Below are 18,302 nucleotides of genomic sequence, written 5' to 3'. Positions count from 1 at the left end.
TGTTGAAAAACTGATGTAAATGTATGTAAATGTACACATATGAAGTCTCTAACTTATCTAAGATAATTTGCATCGTGCAGGGTTTCACTGGAAGTAGGGCAGCTTACCAAAACACTGACCAACACACATTTGTATGTGTGTGTAAGTTTGTGTAAAACACCGTGAGAGACTTGCGTGTTTATCATTTGACTCCATCTTTTGGCACTCGGCACATTCAGTGTGGTCACTGCTGTTAAAATCCAGTTACTTCACTACACACACTCTCACTAAGAACATCTAGGCTGTAAACAGTTATATATAGTTCTTAAATGTCAAGTGAGTCATTTTTTGATATTCAAATACTTTTTCCTATCCTAGTTTTCCTTTTCATAGTTTGATTCCCTGATAAGTGTTACAGTGCGTCTCTGTGGGACTTTCAAGCCATTACTCTGTTTGTTTGAACTTCTGACCAACTATGCACATCCAAATGGGTGTTTTCCAGTCCAGTGTGCATTTTTAAACCTGTATGGGTGATGTTTGGCCATCTAATCAAGTCCCCTAGTTACTCATTCATGCCTATGAAGACAATAGGGAAAATATCTGACAGATTTTATTAATTTAACCCCCAAAAAAGCTTTTGTGTAATTTCTTTTGCACTTCAGATGATGCCAGTAACCCTAGCTGCTGTCAGTAAAGTGGCTGAAAAACATCTAGACAATACAGTATGGACTCTAGACTATACAGAATAGATCAAACATACACTCAAAAAAATGCTGGGTTAAATACAACCCAGCACTGGGTAAAATATGTACAAACCCAGCGATTGGGTTGTTTTCAACCAACAGTTGGGTTAAATGTTTAACCCAACCTTCAGTAACCCAACCGCTGGGTCAAAAACAACCCAATTGCTGGGTTTGTCCATATTTTACCCAGTGCTGGGTTGTGTTTAACCCAGCATTTTTTTAGAGTGTATCCTTCTTTTACACAATTTCATGTGGCAACACTTGGGATAAGAGGAAAAAAATGTCATGTATCATCTCATGTGACCTGAGTCATCTTGAGTGACAATCTCTCTCTCTCTCTCTCTCTCTCTCTCTATATATAAAATATGACGGCGTTTTAGTGCCATGTTAAAAAATAAAAAAATTCAAAGATTACAAAATTAAATTAATATTACGAGAATAAAGTCGAAACTACGAAAAAAAAGTAGAAATATTATGAGGATAAAGTCGAAATGTTACAAGAGTAAAGTCGAAATGTTATGAGAGTAAAGTCGAAACGTTACGAGAATAAACTCGTGGTAATAGGAGAATAATTTTTATATTTTGAGAAAAAAGTCGTAGCAATAAGAAATTAAATTCATAATATTTTGAGAAAAAAGTCGTAGCAATAGGTGGTTAAATTCGTAATATTTTGAGAAAAATCACAGAATTGCGAGAAATTAATTATATATACTGTATGTATATATATACACTCATTGCCAAAAATATCGTGACCCTTGGTAAATATGATCAAAGAAGGCTGTGAAAATTAATCTGTATTGTTGATCCTTTTGATCTTTTATTAAAAAAATTCACAAAAATCTAACCTTTCATTGGATTATAAGAATTTAAAATTGAGGGAAATATCATTATGAAATAAATGTTTTCTCTAATACACCTTGGCCACAATTAACGTCACCCTTTAATTCAATACTTTTTGAAACCTCCATTTGCCAGTTTAACAGCTCTAAATGTTCTCCTATAATGCCTGATGAGGTTGGAGAACACCTGACAAGAGATCAGAGACCATTCCTTCATCCAGAATCACTCCAGACCCTTTAGATTCCCAGCTCCATGTTGGTGCTTCTTCTCTTCAGTTCACTCATTTTCTACAGGGTTCAGGTCAGAGGACTGGAATGGCCAGCAGAAGCTTGGTTTTGTGCTCAGTGACCCATTTTGTGTTGTTTTGAGGTTTGTGTTTGGATTATTGTACGGTTGGAAGATCCAAACATGGCCCATTATAAGATTTCTAACAGAGTCAGTCACTTATTGATTTTTTTATCTGTTGGTATTTGATAGAATCCATGATGCCATGTGTCTAAACAAGATGTCCAGGACCTCCAGCAGAAATATAGGCCCACAACATCAAAAATACAGCAGTATATTTCATTGTACACATGGGGTACTTTTTATCCCTGTGTTCGCCAAACCCATCTTGAGTGTCTGCTGCTAAAAAGCTCATTTTTTAGTTTGATCTGACCATAGAAGCCAGTCCCATTTGAAGTTCCAGTCGTGTCTGATAACTGAATATACTGGAGTTTGTTTTTGGATGAGCGAGGAGAATTTTTCTTGAAACCCTCCCAAACAACATGTGCTGATGTAGGTGCTGTTTGACAATTCTTTTTAAAGGTTTTCTGACCCCGAGACTCAACTATTTTATGCAATTCTCCAGCTGTGGTCCTTGAAGAGTCTTCAGCCACTCAAACTCTCCTTCTCACCGTGCATTAGGACGATATAGACACACGTCCTCTTCCAGGCAGTTTCGTAACATTTTATTTTGATTGGAAATACTTAATTATTGCCCTGATGGTGGAAATGGGAATTTTCACTGCTCTAGCTCTTTTCTTAAAGCCACTTCACTAATTTGTGAAGCTCAATTATCTTTTGCTGCACATCAGAACTATATTCTTTGTTTTTTCTCATTGTGATGGATGATTAAGGGAATTTGACCTTTGTTTTCCCTCCCATTTATATTTCTGTGAAACAGGAAGCCATGGCTGGATAATTTCATGTTCATAATCACTCTGGAGTGCTCAAAATTGTGAATATGAATGGGAATATACTTCAGAGATATTTTACTTATAAGAATTTCTAGGGGTGACAATAATTGTGTCCAATGTGTATTTGAGAAAAACATTTATTTTATAATGATATTTCCCCCCCATTTTAAATTCTTATTATCCAGTGAAAGGTTAGATTTTTGTGAAGTTTTTAAATAAAAGATCAAAATATATATATACACATACACACACACATACATATATATACATATACACACACACACATACTGTGACGGGAGGAGCCAACGACAGACACAGTGGGTGTGGCGTCAGGCCTCGGAGAGGCTTTTATTAAACAAAAAAAAAATACTAAAATAAAGTGTCCAGGGGGAAGAAGTGTCCAACCAAACAGGGGGATCTGGTGTCCTCGTCGTGCGCCGGGGATTGTGCAGGAGGGCAGTGTTCCGGAAGGGAAGGGGTCCAAGGAAGGTGCGGAGTCCGGTGGCCGCACGCGCTCCCGCTCTGGCCGGGACACGAGGGGCGGCGGCTTCTCTTGAGCGGCGGCTCTTCCTCTTCACCTGCTCGGCCTTAGGCAGGACTTATACGGCCCGACATCTCTGGTCCGACTACCGCGTACGGGTGCGGCTCTCATCCGGCTCACGGGCTCAGCAGCTCACATCTTGGGTGGCGCGCTCACATGTTCGGCAGCTCACATCTTGGGTGGCGCGAGTCTCTCAACGCACCCTTCCTGGACCCACGAGGACACAAGCGTGCATGCACGGGGGAAGAGACCGGTCTCCCGAGGAGAGGCGCGCTCGGCATTTAACGGCGGCGGTGATGAGGCTTCATTCAGTTCAGCTGTGCCTCATCACACGCCGCCAGGCCACGTTGATCCTACGCCCCTCCTCTCATCCACCCACTCCAGTCGGGAGCCTGGTGAAGGGCGGCGAATAAGGGACGGGGTGGTGATTATGATGAGGGGCAGGGCCACCGATCCGTCACAATACATACATACACATACACACACACACACACACACACACACACACACACACAGCGGGTGAAATAAGTATTGAACACGTCACCATTTCTCACAGTAAATAGATTTCTAAAGGTGCTGTTGACTTAAAATTTTCACCAGATGTCTGTAACAGCCCAAGTAATCCACACATACAAAGAAAACAAAACAAATAATTTCAGAAATTTAGTTATGTGTAATAAAATTTAGTGTTGCTCAACTTTACTGTGGATTTGTTTAAAACTATTTTCATTTGCAAAATAGAGCAAAAACAGACAATATTGACAACATGTGCCTGAAATGTAAGTGACTTGATATTGACTTCTTATTTATTGAACTGTTTTATAAAATCAATATTACATTTCCAGTCATGCTGCTAATTGTCAAAAACAGCACTCTTGCTCTTGTCATAGGCTATGTCATAAATATTAAAAACACAAACTCATACTGGCACATTTTCTGACCCCGTACCTCGATGTTTGGAGGTATTTTTGCCCCAAGCTCAGTTAATTTCTAACCCTTCTATAGTTATCTCATCTTGGTTATAGATATTATCCTGCCAATTTCCATAAACCATAAGTCGCATTCTTCCACATTAAGCTACTAGTGACCTCATATAATAGGCTGTCTTGCACTTGGGAACTGCCAACTCCTTTTTAACAAGTAAAGTAAAGTGGTCTAAAAATGCCCACTGATTAGCAGATGCCTTTTTTGTTCTTCATTGTCCCAACCAATGGCTTGAATGTTCCCTTGCATTGTATCTCTCAAATGTTCATTCAGCTCCCATGTCACACATCAAAACTCATCACTTTGACATCAGTGATGAGACATGCAAGAAACAAAGATAACTGTCTTCAAACCTGGTGTGACATGTCATCATGTGCAATATTTAAATTGAAGGAGTTTTTTAACATTTGTTGTCAGTTTTTGAGCTCAGTACTTTAAAAGAATATCCAAGTAGCTCGTCAAACAGCAGCTGCCAGAAATAATCCATCACTCACTGTCCTCTTATTAGTAAACAGCGGGTCTCTGTTACTTTTTATTATCTTCGACCTGTTGGTTTGTGTTCGTGAGGCTGTGTATTATTCTTTTTAAAGCATATGCTGATTGTTTTTTGCAGATGGCGAACAAAGCAGAACCTGGATTACTGCTTCCTGATGATGTATGCCCAGACTAAAGGGACTTATTACGTACAGGTAAGATTAAGATTATGCATATTAGAACTGAACAGATAGTCATATTTGGAGAGAACATGAACATACAGTAATTACGGGTTTGAATGGATGGGTCGAGCAACTCAGCTGGTTCCACAATGTTTCTTTTTTTTGTATGTTTTTTTGTTTGTTTTTGTTTTTTTTGTTGCATGTATTGATGCAGTAAATAAGTGATAATGTACTGTCAAGCTGGTCGAAATAAACCCTGACCGCTTGTCTTGTATTTCTTTCATGAGAATTGTGGGAAATGGCTTCCAGAGGAAATGGAAAGCTCTTATAAAGACAAGCCGATCTTTGAGGCCACTTTTGCACTTCTTTTGTAGCGTGTTCTTTTATGATCAGTTTTCTTGTGGGCATTTAGATAAAGCCAACACATGAAAAAGTCCTTTCTTTTTTTTTTCTCCCAATCATAGAAAAAAACTTTAGAGTGTGTTCTTTGACACTGATGTGTGCGACGGCTGCTTTTCTTAGAAAAGCAAAATGCCAAATCCACTTTGAGGTTGTTGTTTTTTTTTTTTTACTTAGCACTCCCATCACATGCATTAAGGTCACTCAACATGGGTGCTTAAAGAAAAGAAAATGCACTTCACCAGCGTTTAAAAAAGTGACAGTCATAAGATGCCATCAAAAGAACAGTGTGTAAGATTTAAACATAAAGTGTTTACTTTCTGCACGATTCACGACACCAGTAAGTACTGTGTACAGTACGATATAAATACAGTTTACTTGACTTGTTTGGTGGAAAAATTCTGTGCGATAAAATGTTAATTTCAATGAATGGCTGTTAATGCATCTATTTAGACAAGCACTATTTTATGAGACAGGTGTTATTAAATAGGAAATGCTGAATTTTTTATATTTTATTTTATTTTAATCAATTCCAACCTCTTTTCCATTGCACTGTGGACAAAAATTGGCCAACCAATAAAAGTGGCACTTTTTGTTTCACGTCCAGAAATGCTGTTACATAAAACTTTGACTTGGTGGAGCTCAAGAACAGACTATTTATGTAGTGAATAGCAGAAAGAGATCCTGGATTTAGCCAACAAGATTGTTGTATTAGTAAATACAAAAAATCTTAATATTTGAAACTGTTTGATTTCGTTTCTTCTGCTTTCACATTAGGCTGAACAGAAAATGCACATTAAAATTAGACCGAATTATCATACAAACATTCATGTCTGTGTGAGCAGGCCTTTACACTCTTCAGGAAGTTTACTCATAGTCGTCTCTACATTAAGACGGGATCAAAGAAAGTATATTAACTTCTGGAAAATGACACACCTTTAAATCATTTAGCCTTAGATACCCAGAAAAAGAATTGAAGTGGTTGGTGATTATATGCAAATGATTCAGATCCACTTCACAGCTGCTTGTCTTCCTTCAGCATTGTCTGTCTCTCTCTCTCTCTCTCACACAGCTAGAGGATGACATTGTTGCACGGCCAAATTACTTCACCACGATGAAGAATTTCGCCCTGCAGCAGCCGTCAGAGGAGTGGATGATTCTTGAATTCTCCCAGCTGGGCTTCATCGGTGAGTCTTACTCAATCTCAGACTGCAGACTGTCTTACACTGCTGTCGGTGTGTGTTAACCTCCCCCTTAGAGCACAGCCAAGCTCACACTGAATTCTTCCAAACAGAAAGATCCTTCTCACTGTTACCAGAAGAAAACTGTCATAATAGACGTCAAACCTTATAAACCACTTAGAAAGCTGGTTCTGTCTCGAGAGGTGGATGAACTGTTGAGGTCACTAATGAAAGAAATGTTTTCAATGCTTCATCTTTGTATATTACAAGAAAGTGATTTTTTCTCTCTGTGAAACTGAATTGTCACCACCTCTCATAAAGTTCACATTAGTTTCTACCAAGAGCAATTTCCAAGAGTCGTGGTGACACAAGAGCCAGACCCAAACCTGACAGTCCTAGAAACAGACTATACAAACATATCAGAGAAAATAATGAATTTATTGCAGCATTTGTTTTTAAATGATACTGTTTTTACCGTATTGCCATTATGTCAGTTTATGCAAAAACAGAACTTTAGGTGGATTCAAAATCGCATACCGTCTGAGTAGATACTAAAGTAAAAGATAGTAAAGTGTCAATCTGTGCTTCAGTGGCTGTAGTAGGTCATCTGGGTACTTTTCATCTACTGTTTTATGAATGCTGTTAAAGGTACAGGATGTAATATTGACACTAGTGGTTGAAATAGGTACTGCAGTCCAAATTCAAAATATTGGAAAGCTTTGTTTCTCCCGCCCCCTCCTCCTCAGACTCAACGCTCATGTGAGTTGAAGAAGCACAAGAAACAAGCACAACTGACAGTGAGTACGTTTATATGGACAACAATAATCCGATTTTAACACGATTAAAAGTTTACTCCACCCCAAAATGAAAATTTTGTCATTAATCACTTACCCCCATGTCGTTCCAAACCCGTAAAAGCTTCGTTTGTCTTCAGAACACAATTTAAGATATTTTGGATGAAAACCGAGAGGCTTGTGACTGTCACATTGACTGCCAAGTAAATAACACCGTCAAGGCCCAGAAAAGTATGACAGACATCGTCAGAATAGTCCATCTGCCATCAGTGGTTCAACACTAACGTTATGAAGCTAATACTCAGCTGATACTCTCCAAAATGGTGCTACGCTGACGCGGAGGATACGAAATGTTGAATAAAGTTGTTATTTTTGTTTTCTTTCCATACAAAAAGTATTCTCGTAGCTTCATAACGTTATGGTTGAAACACTGATGGCAGATGGACTATTCTGACGATGCTTTTCATACTTTTCTGGGCCTTGACAGTGTTATTTACTTGACAGGACAGTCACAAGCCTCCCGGTTTTCATCCAAAATTTCTTAAATTGTGTTCCGAAGACGAGCGAAGCTTTTACGGGTTTAGAATGACATGGGGGTAAGTGATTAATGACAAAATTTTCATTTTGGGGTGGAGTAACCCTTTAAGACAATACTCTGATTAAAAATCTACCATGTAAACAGAGATTTTTGATTACCTTAATCCAGCTAAAGTCATATTCGAAGTCAGAAATCGAATTAAGACATGTGGAGTATTCCTATTTTAGTCACATTATCGAGGTGCAGTACAGGCATGTACACACCTTAATCACACTATTACCATCGTGTAAGATTTTTCGCCGCATTTTGCGACAGGATTCACACACGGCAGTGGTCCACTGTTTGACGGCAAACGAAAGAGCAAGGCTTCAACACCGCTGTCATCTGTTTGCATGTATAGCATGACAAATAATTAACTGCACTTGAGGCTTTCGTAAATTAAAAATGAAGCTCCTAAAACTGTATATGGCACCATAATGAAGACGAACTATATGTTTACACGTGAAATTCTGGAGGGGACATCGGATGGTGTTGTGTGGGGACGTAATGACGTGTGATATTAATCGATCTATGTACTATAACATGTAAAACAGGAACATGAAAGGAATATTCTAAAAGCAACTCATGTAAACACCTTTATCACAATATTGTCTTATTTTGAACAAGGTAAATAATTAGATTACTGATGGCCATGTAAACATAGTCAGTGTTAGTCAACGAGTCTTACAGTGTAAGGTGACGGTAGCTATGTTTCCATCGACCTATTTTTATGCGCATTTTAGAATATTGCATAAAAAACGCTGGATGGAAACGCCAAGATGCACATAAAAAAGCAAAAGGAAAGTCTGTCATCAAAGTATTTCTGTATAATTACTGTCTTACATGACTGCGTTCCTAAACAGCAGGCATCCACCTCCGAAAGCAATGACTGCATTTATTGTGTTACGTCTGCTTGCTCTGAGGCGCAAGTAATTTATTATATGAAAATTATTATATTCAGTGACTTCTCCTATTTTTCTTCGAGATATTTAGTGCCAGTTTATCAGGAAGTGATGATTTTGTTCTCTTTGACTCGTTCGATGGAAACGGTGCTTTATTCGCAAATGTTTAATGCGATATTCCAGTTTTGCGCATAAGTTAAATTCGCATCTTTGGATGGAAACATAGTTAGTGTAAAGTTGTTTTATCCACGTTTAATATTCCTCTGGTCATAGATGCTTTTTAGGTGGATGCCGAGGCTTTTTAGGTCGGGTAGAATCTGCGATCTCTGACCCAGTTTTTTTGCTCGCTTCTATGGCTGCAATACACTTTGTTTTCTGCCAACTGTGTGCCCAGTGTGTCGAAATACTATTGGGTAAATTTGCAAGGGGCGGAGTCACACAGACCAAAACAAAAACAGACATTCCGACACTGAACACACATTTCAAAGTAGAATAACTGGCTGTAGCATTGTTTTTCTGAGAAACAAGTGAACTTAATGTTTGCAGATGTTTAGAAAACATGCTATGGTATTTATATGCTTTAGTACAGTCAAAAATTACATACAACACCTTTAATTGTGGACATAGTTGATGAAATGTGGATTCATAGTATATGTTAAAAGAAACATTCAGATGCAGAATTTGTTTTTGTCAAAATAATGTAACGGGATTCATGTTTTTGATTCATGTTTACGGCATCTTCTGAATTCAATACATGTTCAGTTCAATCGACAGCTTTTTTGGCAAAATGTTGATTACAACAAACTTTAACATTGAAAATCTGGGTTACAGTGATGCGCTTTCAATGTAAGTGAATGGGGCCGTCTGTAAATATTAAAATTCTCACTGTTTCGATAGTATGTGTTTTCAGATGTAGTAAAAGTAAGCAATATTATGTGTGGCATTTTCTCACACTCAAAAAAACAACAACAAATTTCCGGTTGGAATACAATTACAAATTTTATGGCTTTACAGCTCAAATAAAAGTTTTAACAGAGTAATGCATGTGAGTGCATTTATAAATTATATGTTAAATCTTCAGAAAACATCCATTGTTAGTTCCTTATCTTAACAGTGAATTTTATTTATTTATTTATTTTTAGGAAAACTACAGACGAGTCGAAATCATTTTAATTATGTCACAAATGTAGTTAATTGAACGCAACTTGTAATAAACCTGGAATATCCCTTTAAAAGGATTTAGCGTTTTGCTTGACTTACGCTCATTTCACACCAGAATCCTTAGCAAAGTGTAAGTAGCCCATGTTAGGAGATTTGAGGATTGTGTAGCAGAGCAGAAGCAGCAGTGTTGTCATTATTTTGGGGCAGTCTTTTTATTTTTTTGCGCTACACACACTGAATTAAAGTGACGGTGCACTCCTCATGGTCAAAATGGACATGAGTTGACACAAAAAGCTAATTTCACTATAAAAGCATAAGATTGTACTGTGCTTCACACTGTCAACTTTAAGCACTGCGTAAAACAAAGAAAACACAACAAAGTATAGTTTACAACAATTGAAAGTACATGCATGATGTCATCACTAAATTGCACTACACAGCATGTTATAGTTAAACATGTTTTTTTGGCTATATGGTGTGAGTGTGAACACTATTGTCATGAGCCAGGTTTGATCCCTCCTATTATTCTCAGTCGTATTTTCATTCTCTCTCCTCATGCTCTGCTGTTTGTGATTGCAATCAGCGTGGTGTGTATTGGTGTACACCTGTTTTCCCTTGCTCTGATTTCTCTGCTATTTAGGTCACAGGGGTTTTCAGTTCTTCTCCAGATTATTGTTGGTCGTTACCTGCCAGTGTTTATCCCTAAGTCTAGTAAAAGTCTGACCTTGTCTAGTCTTGTCCTGTCGCGTTCGTCTTGCCTGTTCTTTGTCCAGTTATCCTGCTCTCTCCCTGACGCCCATCCGGTGTTTCTGAGTTTGCTGGCTGGTGACTGCACTCGATTTTCCCTGCTGTTTGCTGCTTGTTGGCCCAGCACCTGTGGCCTGTACTCCTGCTTGGTTACTGACCTGAGTGTAACTCCTGAGTGTTTTCTTATCAGTTTTGCATCTGCCAAGACGGTCAGTCACCAGCAGACTGTTGAAGTTGGCCTTTTGAGCCTTTCAATAACGTACAGGAACCAACCTTCGTTCTTGGGTGCTTCGTTCAATATTGTGACAACCGTATCTTCACAGCAGAGTATGTCAGTGATCATAAATGAGAACATGTGACTGGAGGACCACACAATCAGCTGCGGTTCTGTGAGAAACAAACTGAAAACCAAGTCGCTCATCCAACCAGCTGATCCAGTTTATAAAACTGGTCTGAATAATTCACTCACAAAAGATTGAGTAGTGCATTCTTCAGAGTACCTCCTTTTGTGTTCTGCAGAAGAAAGAAGGTTACACAGGGTTTGCACGACAGGAGTAAATACAAAACTGTAATTTTTTAGAGGCAATATTTCTTTAATTGCCCATCCCTGTTCTTTTGATACATTTTGCAATGCTTTATCCATTTCATCCATAAGCCTAACTTGGCTAACAGCATCTAAACTCTGAGTACAGTAACTCTTGACAGTCAGTTGGGGTTCAATTAGAGAAACTGGAGTCTGAAACTCTCCCCTCTCCAAATCAAACCTGCGAAGCTCATTTTGAAATGGCAACCAAAATAATTGCTCTCTTATGAGCTGTGTTTGATATGAAGGCTAATTATTTTGATGATGGTGATCAGTGCTGTGTCAAGCTGGCTGAGGGCCTCAGGGGATGGCATGGGGAAAAGGATTGATTTTGAGAGCTCTCACTTTAGAGAAGTGGTTATTCACTGCTGGGCCAATGAGTCGGCAAGTTAGTAAAGAAAATGAGGATGGCATGAACTCTGTTCTATTATATCTGAACAACACCTTTTTGAGACAGGAAGTGATTGTTTAAATCAGGTGATGCAAGGATGACGTGACTTCAGAGATCTAAAAAAGGTCTACAGCACCGCATACACTGAGGTAAGTGGTTGCAATCAATTTATTTTAGCTACATTTAAATAAACAAATTTAGTTGACTAGCTTTCAACATTCATTTTTTTAAATGTAGCTAAAATAAATTATTTGCAACCACTTACCTTAAAAAAAATGGTGTATAATTTTTGTAGGAAAACACCAGCACTTAGAGGAGAACTGGCCCCCCGACTGAGCCTGGTTTCTCCCAAGGTTTTTTTCTCCATTCTGTCACAGAGGGAGTTTTGGTTCCTTGCCGCTGTCGCCTCTGGCTTGCTCAGTTGGGGATACTTAATTTCTAGCGATTATCGCCGATTTGATTGCACAGATACTATTTAAACTAAACTTAGCTAGACAATGACATCTCTGAATTCAATAATGAAATGCATTTAACTGAAAATTGAGTGTTTAATCTTATTATTATACATTACTGACACTCTATCCTCCAATTTGATACTGTTAAGTGCTTTGACACAATCTGTATTGTTAAAAGCGCTATATAAATAAAGGTGACTTGACTTGACTTGACTTAGCAACCGATCCTCACAGGCATTTGCATTTTGTGGATTTGGCATATGCTTTTATCCAAAGAAATTGAACCCATGACCTTGAACTGTTAGCTAGCAGTAGTACATATTAGCATGCCAAGTGATAATTATTCAATGCTCCTTGAGTAAAACAGCAAAATCATCCTCTATTATGTACCTGTCCTCACTCTAAGCAAAAGCTCCACTCTTCACTGCAGTGAAAAACTCTTCTAAATCCCAACGTAATGCAATATTAAGCACTATCGAGTCTCCCTCTTTTCCCATCTTTTTCCAAATAAAACTTAATTTCAACATTTTAATCGTATTTTAAGTCCCATGCATGCTTTCAGTTACAGTTTCAGTTATGTCGACATCAAAATTATTTTTTAGTACTAGATTGGTTCACATTCGCTCTATATAATTTAATCTAGAAGATTGCACATAGAGAATTACATTAATCGAACGTAAAGAAATTGAGTTAAAAAGAAAAACAATTTTGTTGTATAGATCACAGATAATACAGTTGAGGAAATCGGATAAATCGTTGTTTTCCCATTTCTTCTGTGTATGTTAATTTTAATTAATACATCATTAACTAGCAATGACTAAAAGTCTGTTTATAAATAAACTTCAATAAATGGTGTAAAATGTCTATGATACCTAAAGCAACTAATTATCTGTGTTGCCCAGTTGATTGATGTTGTGTGGGTTTGACAAGTTCTCAAATACATTTTCAATGGGTATTTTTACTCCATCACAAGGTCTGACTGCAAACAAACTGTTCATTGTTAGCTGACTAAATTTAAACAAACCGTTCTGACATCAGACTCGCCTTCACGATCAAGAGACAAACACAAGTCTGTTTGTTTCGGTTCAGCTGGGATCTGCTACAGTTGGAATCCATTTGCTTTTGATCGGGTTTGAGCTCATGTGTTTTAGTCATGTTCCTCCTCATGACCAGCTCATGTGATGACCAACAAATAAGTCAAAATAACCTGCCCTGCTTGCTTCTAGCTGGTCCAGATGGTTGACACTTTGTACTGTCTGCTAGTGGACCTGGTTTCCTGCTTGTAGACCATGTTGGTGAAGCTGTCTAGAGCTGGTAGGGCATCTTGAAGCAGCAACAACGCATCTAAACCATGTTAGGCTGGTGTGAACTGTTTTTGCTGCCTCGGGCCTGCCTGCCCTGACCAAGAGTTCTGATTATTTTTTTAATAATCTAAGCAAGAAGGCTGCCAAGCCAGATGAGGTTGAGAGTAATATGCCCTAAGAGCAGGAAAGAAACAAGTTGACGTGCCAAAGCAAAGATAAATCCCCATGATGCATTTCACACTCTTGCACTGAACACCAGAGCGTATGACCCAGTCGGTTCTGGGTATTAACACCTTTCTCATGTCAGCTCATTTCTGTCTCACACACACAGAGACACAGACACACATATTTCTCTAGAGTCTTTCTCTGCTCTTTTACACTAATAGGTCCCAAAGCAGCACTGAAGCTGTGATTGATGTTGCTCTCTGCCCATATCACACTCTCTCACACACACACACACACACACTTTCAGTGCACTGTCATTTCAGCCACCCACACACACAATCACACACACAACTCCATTTTTGCAGATTCTGAAGTAATTGTGAAGAGCTGTTGCCCATACTAAGCTCACCACGATGTTAGGAGTTTATGGGTAATATTGGAAACCGTAGTAGTTCCTACTGTAGGGGATTTCTTGAGTATTTGCTAAGGTGTTATGGTTGGTTGCTTATGTATTGCTATTTCAATGCTAAGGTTCTGATTGTTGATTGTTACTATGTGCTTGTCATGTCAGAAAAATTAATTTACAATGAACACCACCACAAAGTCATTATTACAAGTGGAAAACCTTCTTTAAGCCCAGAGTTTCTGATTTGATGGCATGTCAGTGAGAGCATGTAGGGGTGCGTGATAGGCTGATTATCGTCTTGATAATGTGCAAAATGATAAAAGCAGTTCAAAAGCATTCACTGCGTTATGAACCCTAAAAGAATGCATCTATAATTCAAGTTATGAAAGGAAAATATCCCTGTTTGGGTTTTTATTTTTTATATTTATAAGATTTGATATAAATAAAGGGATAGTTCACCCAAAAATGAAAATTCGGTCATTAATTACTCACCCTCATCTCTCTCCAAACCTGTAAGACCTTCGTTCATCTTCGGAACACAAATTAAGATATTTCTGATTAAATCTGAGAGCTTTCTGACCCTAGTTAGCAAGGGTACTAACACCATCAAGGCACAGAAACGTAGTAAGGACATCGTTAAAACAGTCCATGTGACATCAGTGGTTCAACTGTAATTTTATGAAGCTGCGAGAGTACTTTTGTGCGCAAAGAAAACAAAAATAATGACTTTATTCAACCATTATTCTCCTTTGCATCACCCTGGCGCCATTATGGAGAGTGTCATGCACTGTGATGGCATTAGGGTGACGCGAAGGAGAAGAATTGTGAACCAACGAAGGTCTTACAGGTTTGGAGTGACATGAGGGTGAGTTTGCGGGTGAACTAACCCTTTAAGTAATATCACACAAGCAACAGTGTCATTTTTAAACGTGATGTTAATTTTGTACAATAGTTCAACAAGCAGAATGTGTTACATTTTAGACAATGTTTATTTTTTGTTTTTTCTGATAAGCCAACGAAATAGTTCCAGACAAAGCCAGAACAGAGCATTTGTGCACCTCAGAGCAGCACTGCTGATTCATTCATAGAATGAGTTGAACCAGCGATTCAATGAATCACTCAGTCAGACAGGGACTCGCCGCCACCTACTGGTGGTTTTAGTGTCATATTTAATAATCCATGACAGGCCTAACCTATGGAAGGCCGTTTCTGCCACTGAATAAAAAAATAAATAAAATTTTTAAAAAGGTTATTGTGACTTATCTCACAATTCTGACTTTTTTTCTCAGAATTGCAAGTTATAAAGTCACAATTGCGAGATAAAAACTATTAATGGTAAATTTGTTAAAGCTAAGCTGCATGTACAAAATATGATGATAGCATTGTACAATTATAATAAAATATATAACGCTTTAACTTGCAGCACCTTCATAAATTGAATAAAAACACTAGGCCTACAGAATGAGTAATGCACCAAAGTTTAATATATATCCTCAGTGTTTTTATAAAGTCCCTGAGCATTATGAGTATGAAGCAACAACAGTAGTAATGTTTGCCTTAGCAAACCACCCTAAATACATAAACGCATACATCAGATGTGTTTTTGTCAGTATCGTCTCTCAAATTCAGATGTTAATGGATTCCCCTGCTATCACAGTGTGAACGCGAAGATCTTTCCAGCGTGGAGTCGGCCTGTTTTAGTTCAGGGATTGCAAGCGTGACAAATCCATCTGGATGAATCTCTCTTTTCCTGCTGTCAGTCAGTGTTGCGGCTCTCTTCTGCAGCGGACAGGATCACGCCTTGCTCCGCCTGTCCACACGAGCTGCTAATTGGAGTGGAAGCAGGAAGGCAGTCGAACCGAACCGAACCACACACTCTTTACATTGGCGTTACATTCAGTGCTACTTAAAGGAAGTGCACATTACACGAGTGGCAAGCAAGTGGCATTTACCCCAGCAGCCGGCTAATAACACATCCACCACATCCACATCCTTTCCTGAGCAGAAACGTGTAGATTCTCTGTATGCCTCTGCATTGGACTTTACTGCTGGGTATTTAAAAGTATTGGACTGTTTTGTGTTTATACATTGCGTTTTTGTACACACACACACACACACACACACGTGTATCTATGTATATATGTGTGTATGTGTGTGTGAGCATGTATGTATGTAGTATATACTAATCATGAATATTTATATTCGGCTAAAAGTTTGGAATAATTATGATATTTTTAATGCTTTTGAAAGAAATATCCATTGCTTGCCAAGGCTCCATTTATTTGATCAAAATACAGTAAAATTACATTACATTTTTCATTTGAATATATTATACAATGTAATTTATTAATGTGATGGCAAAGCTGAATTTTCAGCATCCATCATTCTAATATGTTGATTTGCTACTCCGTTATTAATGATTATATATTAATATATTATTATATAATGGTTCTTATTATCAATATTGAAAGCAGTTTTTGTTCATATTTTTGTGGAAACCATAATATTCAAAAGTTTGAGGACAAAAAGGTATCATAATTTCTGTAGTAATATTAAGCATCAAACTTTTGATAATAATAAGAATCGGTAAATCAGAATATTAAAATGGTGGATGCTGAAAATTCAGCTTTACCATAACAGGAATAAATTACATTTTAAAATATGTTCAAATTAAAAATATATGTTATATAAATAAAACGGTAATAATAATAATAGATTAAATAAATGCAGCTTTGGTGAGCATAAGAGATTTCTTTAAAAAATTTAAAAACACACACACACACACATCAACAATATAGCTTGTTTGCATGTATTTCAGATTACCTTCAGCCATGTCTTACATTGCATTTTTCAGATGGAGAGAGATATTCCTGATACAGAAATATGTAGTAGAGTGAAAGTCAGCTTTAAGCCATTGGTAGGCCAAATGTAAATTTTATTTAGTAAAATAGCATGATTACTTTTGAATGAACATCAATGGAAATGCTTTTTGTCCACATAAGATACAGTTCATTTAGCTACCAGCAGGGGCAAACCAGACCATAAACCAGCTAAACCTGAACCCCTTCACACATTTCACACATTTCACTGCTGTAGTCAAACTGAAATGCTGTTCACATCCCATTTTACATTCATAATAAGCATGCAGGTTTGTGACTTCATCTATGTAGCAAAATCACTTAATTTATTACATTAATTTATTATTTAATTTAGTTTATTATTATTTAATTAACTAGATGTTGTAGTAGTTATGTTAAGGTATGGGGTTGGATTAAGGGATCTAAAATATGGTCATGCAGAATAAGGCATTAATATGTGCTTTATAAGTACCAATATGCTGGTAATATGCATGCTAATAAACAACTAGTTAGTGAATAGTGTTCCCTAATCTAAAGTGTTACCTTTATTTTGAGTAATTGTGCACAAAAAGATCAATAACATGCATTAAGTAAATATGTTCGGTTTTGACTCCATGTTGACTAAAAATGACAGTCAGAGAAGAATTACACACAGAATTACAGTAAGATCAGAAGTAAAGAAACTGTTCATTAAGTAAGTTAAAGATACATACACCTGTAATAATGTACTCAGAAAGAAAGAAAGACAAATATACTGAGGGATGTTTAATCTGCCTCTGAATAAATGTGGAGGTGAATACTGATTTGGCTGTTTCAGATAAGGCTGTTTCCCTGTAGATTTTGTGTGTGTGTGTGTGTGTGTGTGTGTGTCAGCAGCCGCCACACTTCTCAGGGACGACGTGAAGGTGAACCGGCACATGCTCTCGATACAGAGAACATTTATTACACACACACAGCCTTGAATAGCTGCCAAAGTTTTTCAGAAATGGAAAGCTGAAGATATTATAATGTCTAAAAGCAAAGATGCTTGTAGGGCTGTGTAATCTCTCCATGCCATAAAAGATCTATAAAGAGTTTATTGAAGTGTATACATTAATTTCTTGAAATATTTATTATAATTAATTATTGATCTTAAATCATTGTGTCTGGATAGCATTCTATTTGACTTGTGTTTTCAGTGTTCATTAATTGTGTGTGTGGATATGTGTTTGTTTCTGTGTGTGTGTGTGTGTGTGTGTGTGTGTGTGTGTGTGTGTGTGTGTGTGTACTCAAATCAATACTCCAGCGCTAATGGTCAATGTTAGCCTGTGGGTGGGTCATGCACTGATGAGTGATCCTACTGATGATACTAAACTTCTCACTAAACCCAACCAAACCTCTCTACCTTCCCTGAAACCCCTAAACATGCACATAGGTGCTTGTTAATTATGAAACATCCATTAAAATCAGCTTTGTATT

At 37.6% G+C, this 18,302-nt stretch overlaps 1 protein-coding gene across 1 annotated transcript in view; it reads left to right on the top strand.

Moving 5' to 3' along the window:
* mgat4b (alpha-1,3-mannosyl-glycoprotein 4-beta-N-acetylglucosaminyltransferase B) overlaps nucleotides 1–18,302 on the top strand; it is a 143,960-nt gene that overhangs the window by 103,583 nt on the left and 22,075 nt on the right. Inside the window, exons 7-8 of the mRNA XM_058798179.1 lie at nucleotides 4,879–4,954; nucleotides 6,393–6,507. Coding sequence (XP_058654162.1) covers nucleotides 4,879–4,954; nucleotides 6,393–6,507 — 191 coding nt within the window. The remainder of the gene's footprint in view (nucleotides 1–4,878; nucleotides 4,955–6,392; nucleotides 6,508–18,302) is intronic.

This window comes from Onychostoma macrolepis, chromosome 14 (genome assembly GCF_012432095.1).
Source record: "Onychostoma macrolepis isolate SWU-2019 chromosome 14, ASM1243209v1, whole genome shotgun sequence".
In the NCBI taxonomy this organism is placed as follows: domain Eukaryota; kingdom Metazoa; phylum Chordata; class Actinopteri; order Cypriniformes; family Cyprinidae; genus Onychostoma; species Onychostoma macrolepis.
Note: the sequence above shows the minus strand (reverse complement) of the source record. Positions and strands in the feature narration are given on the sequence as shown.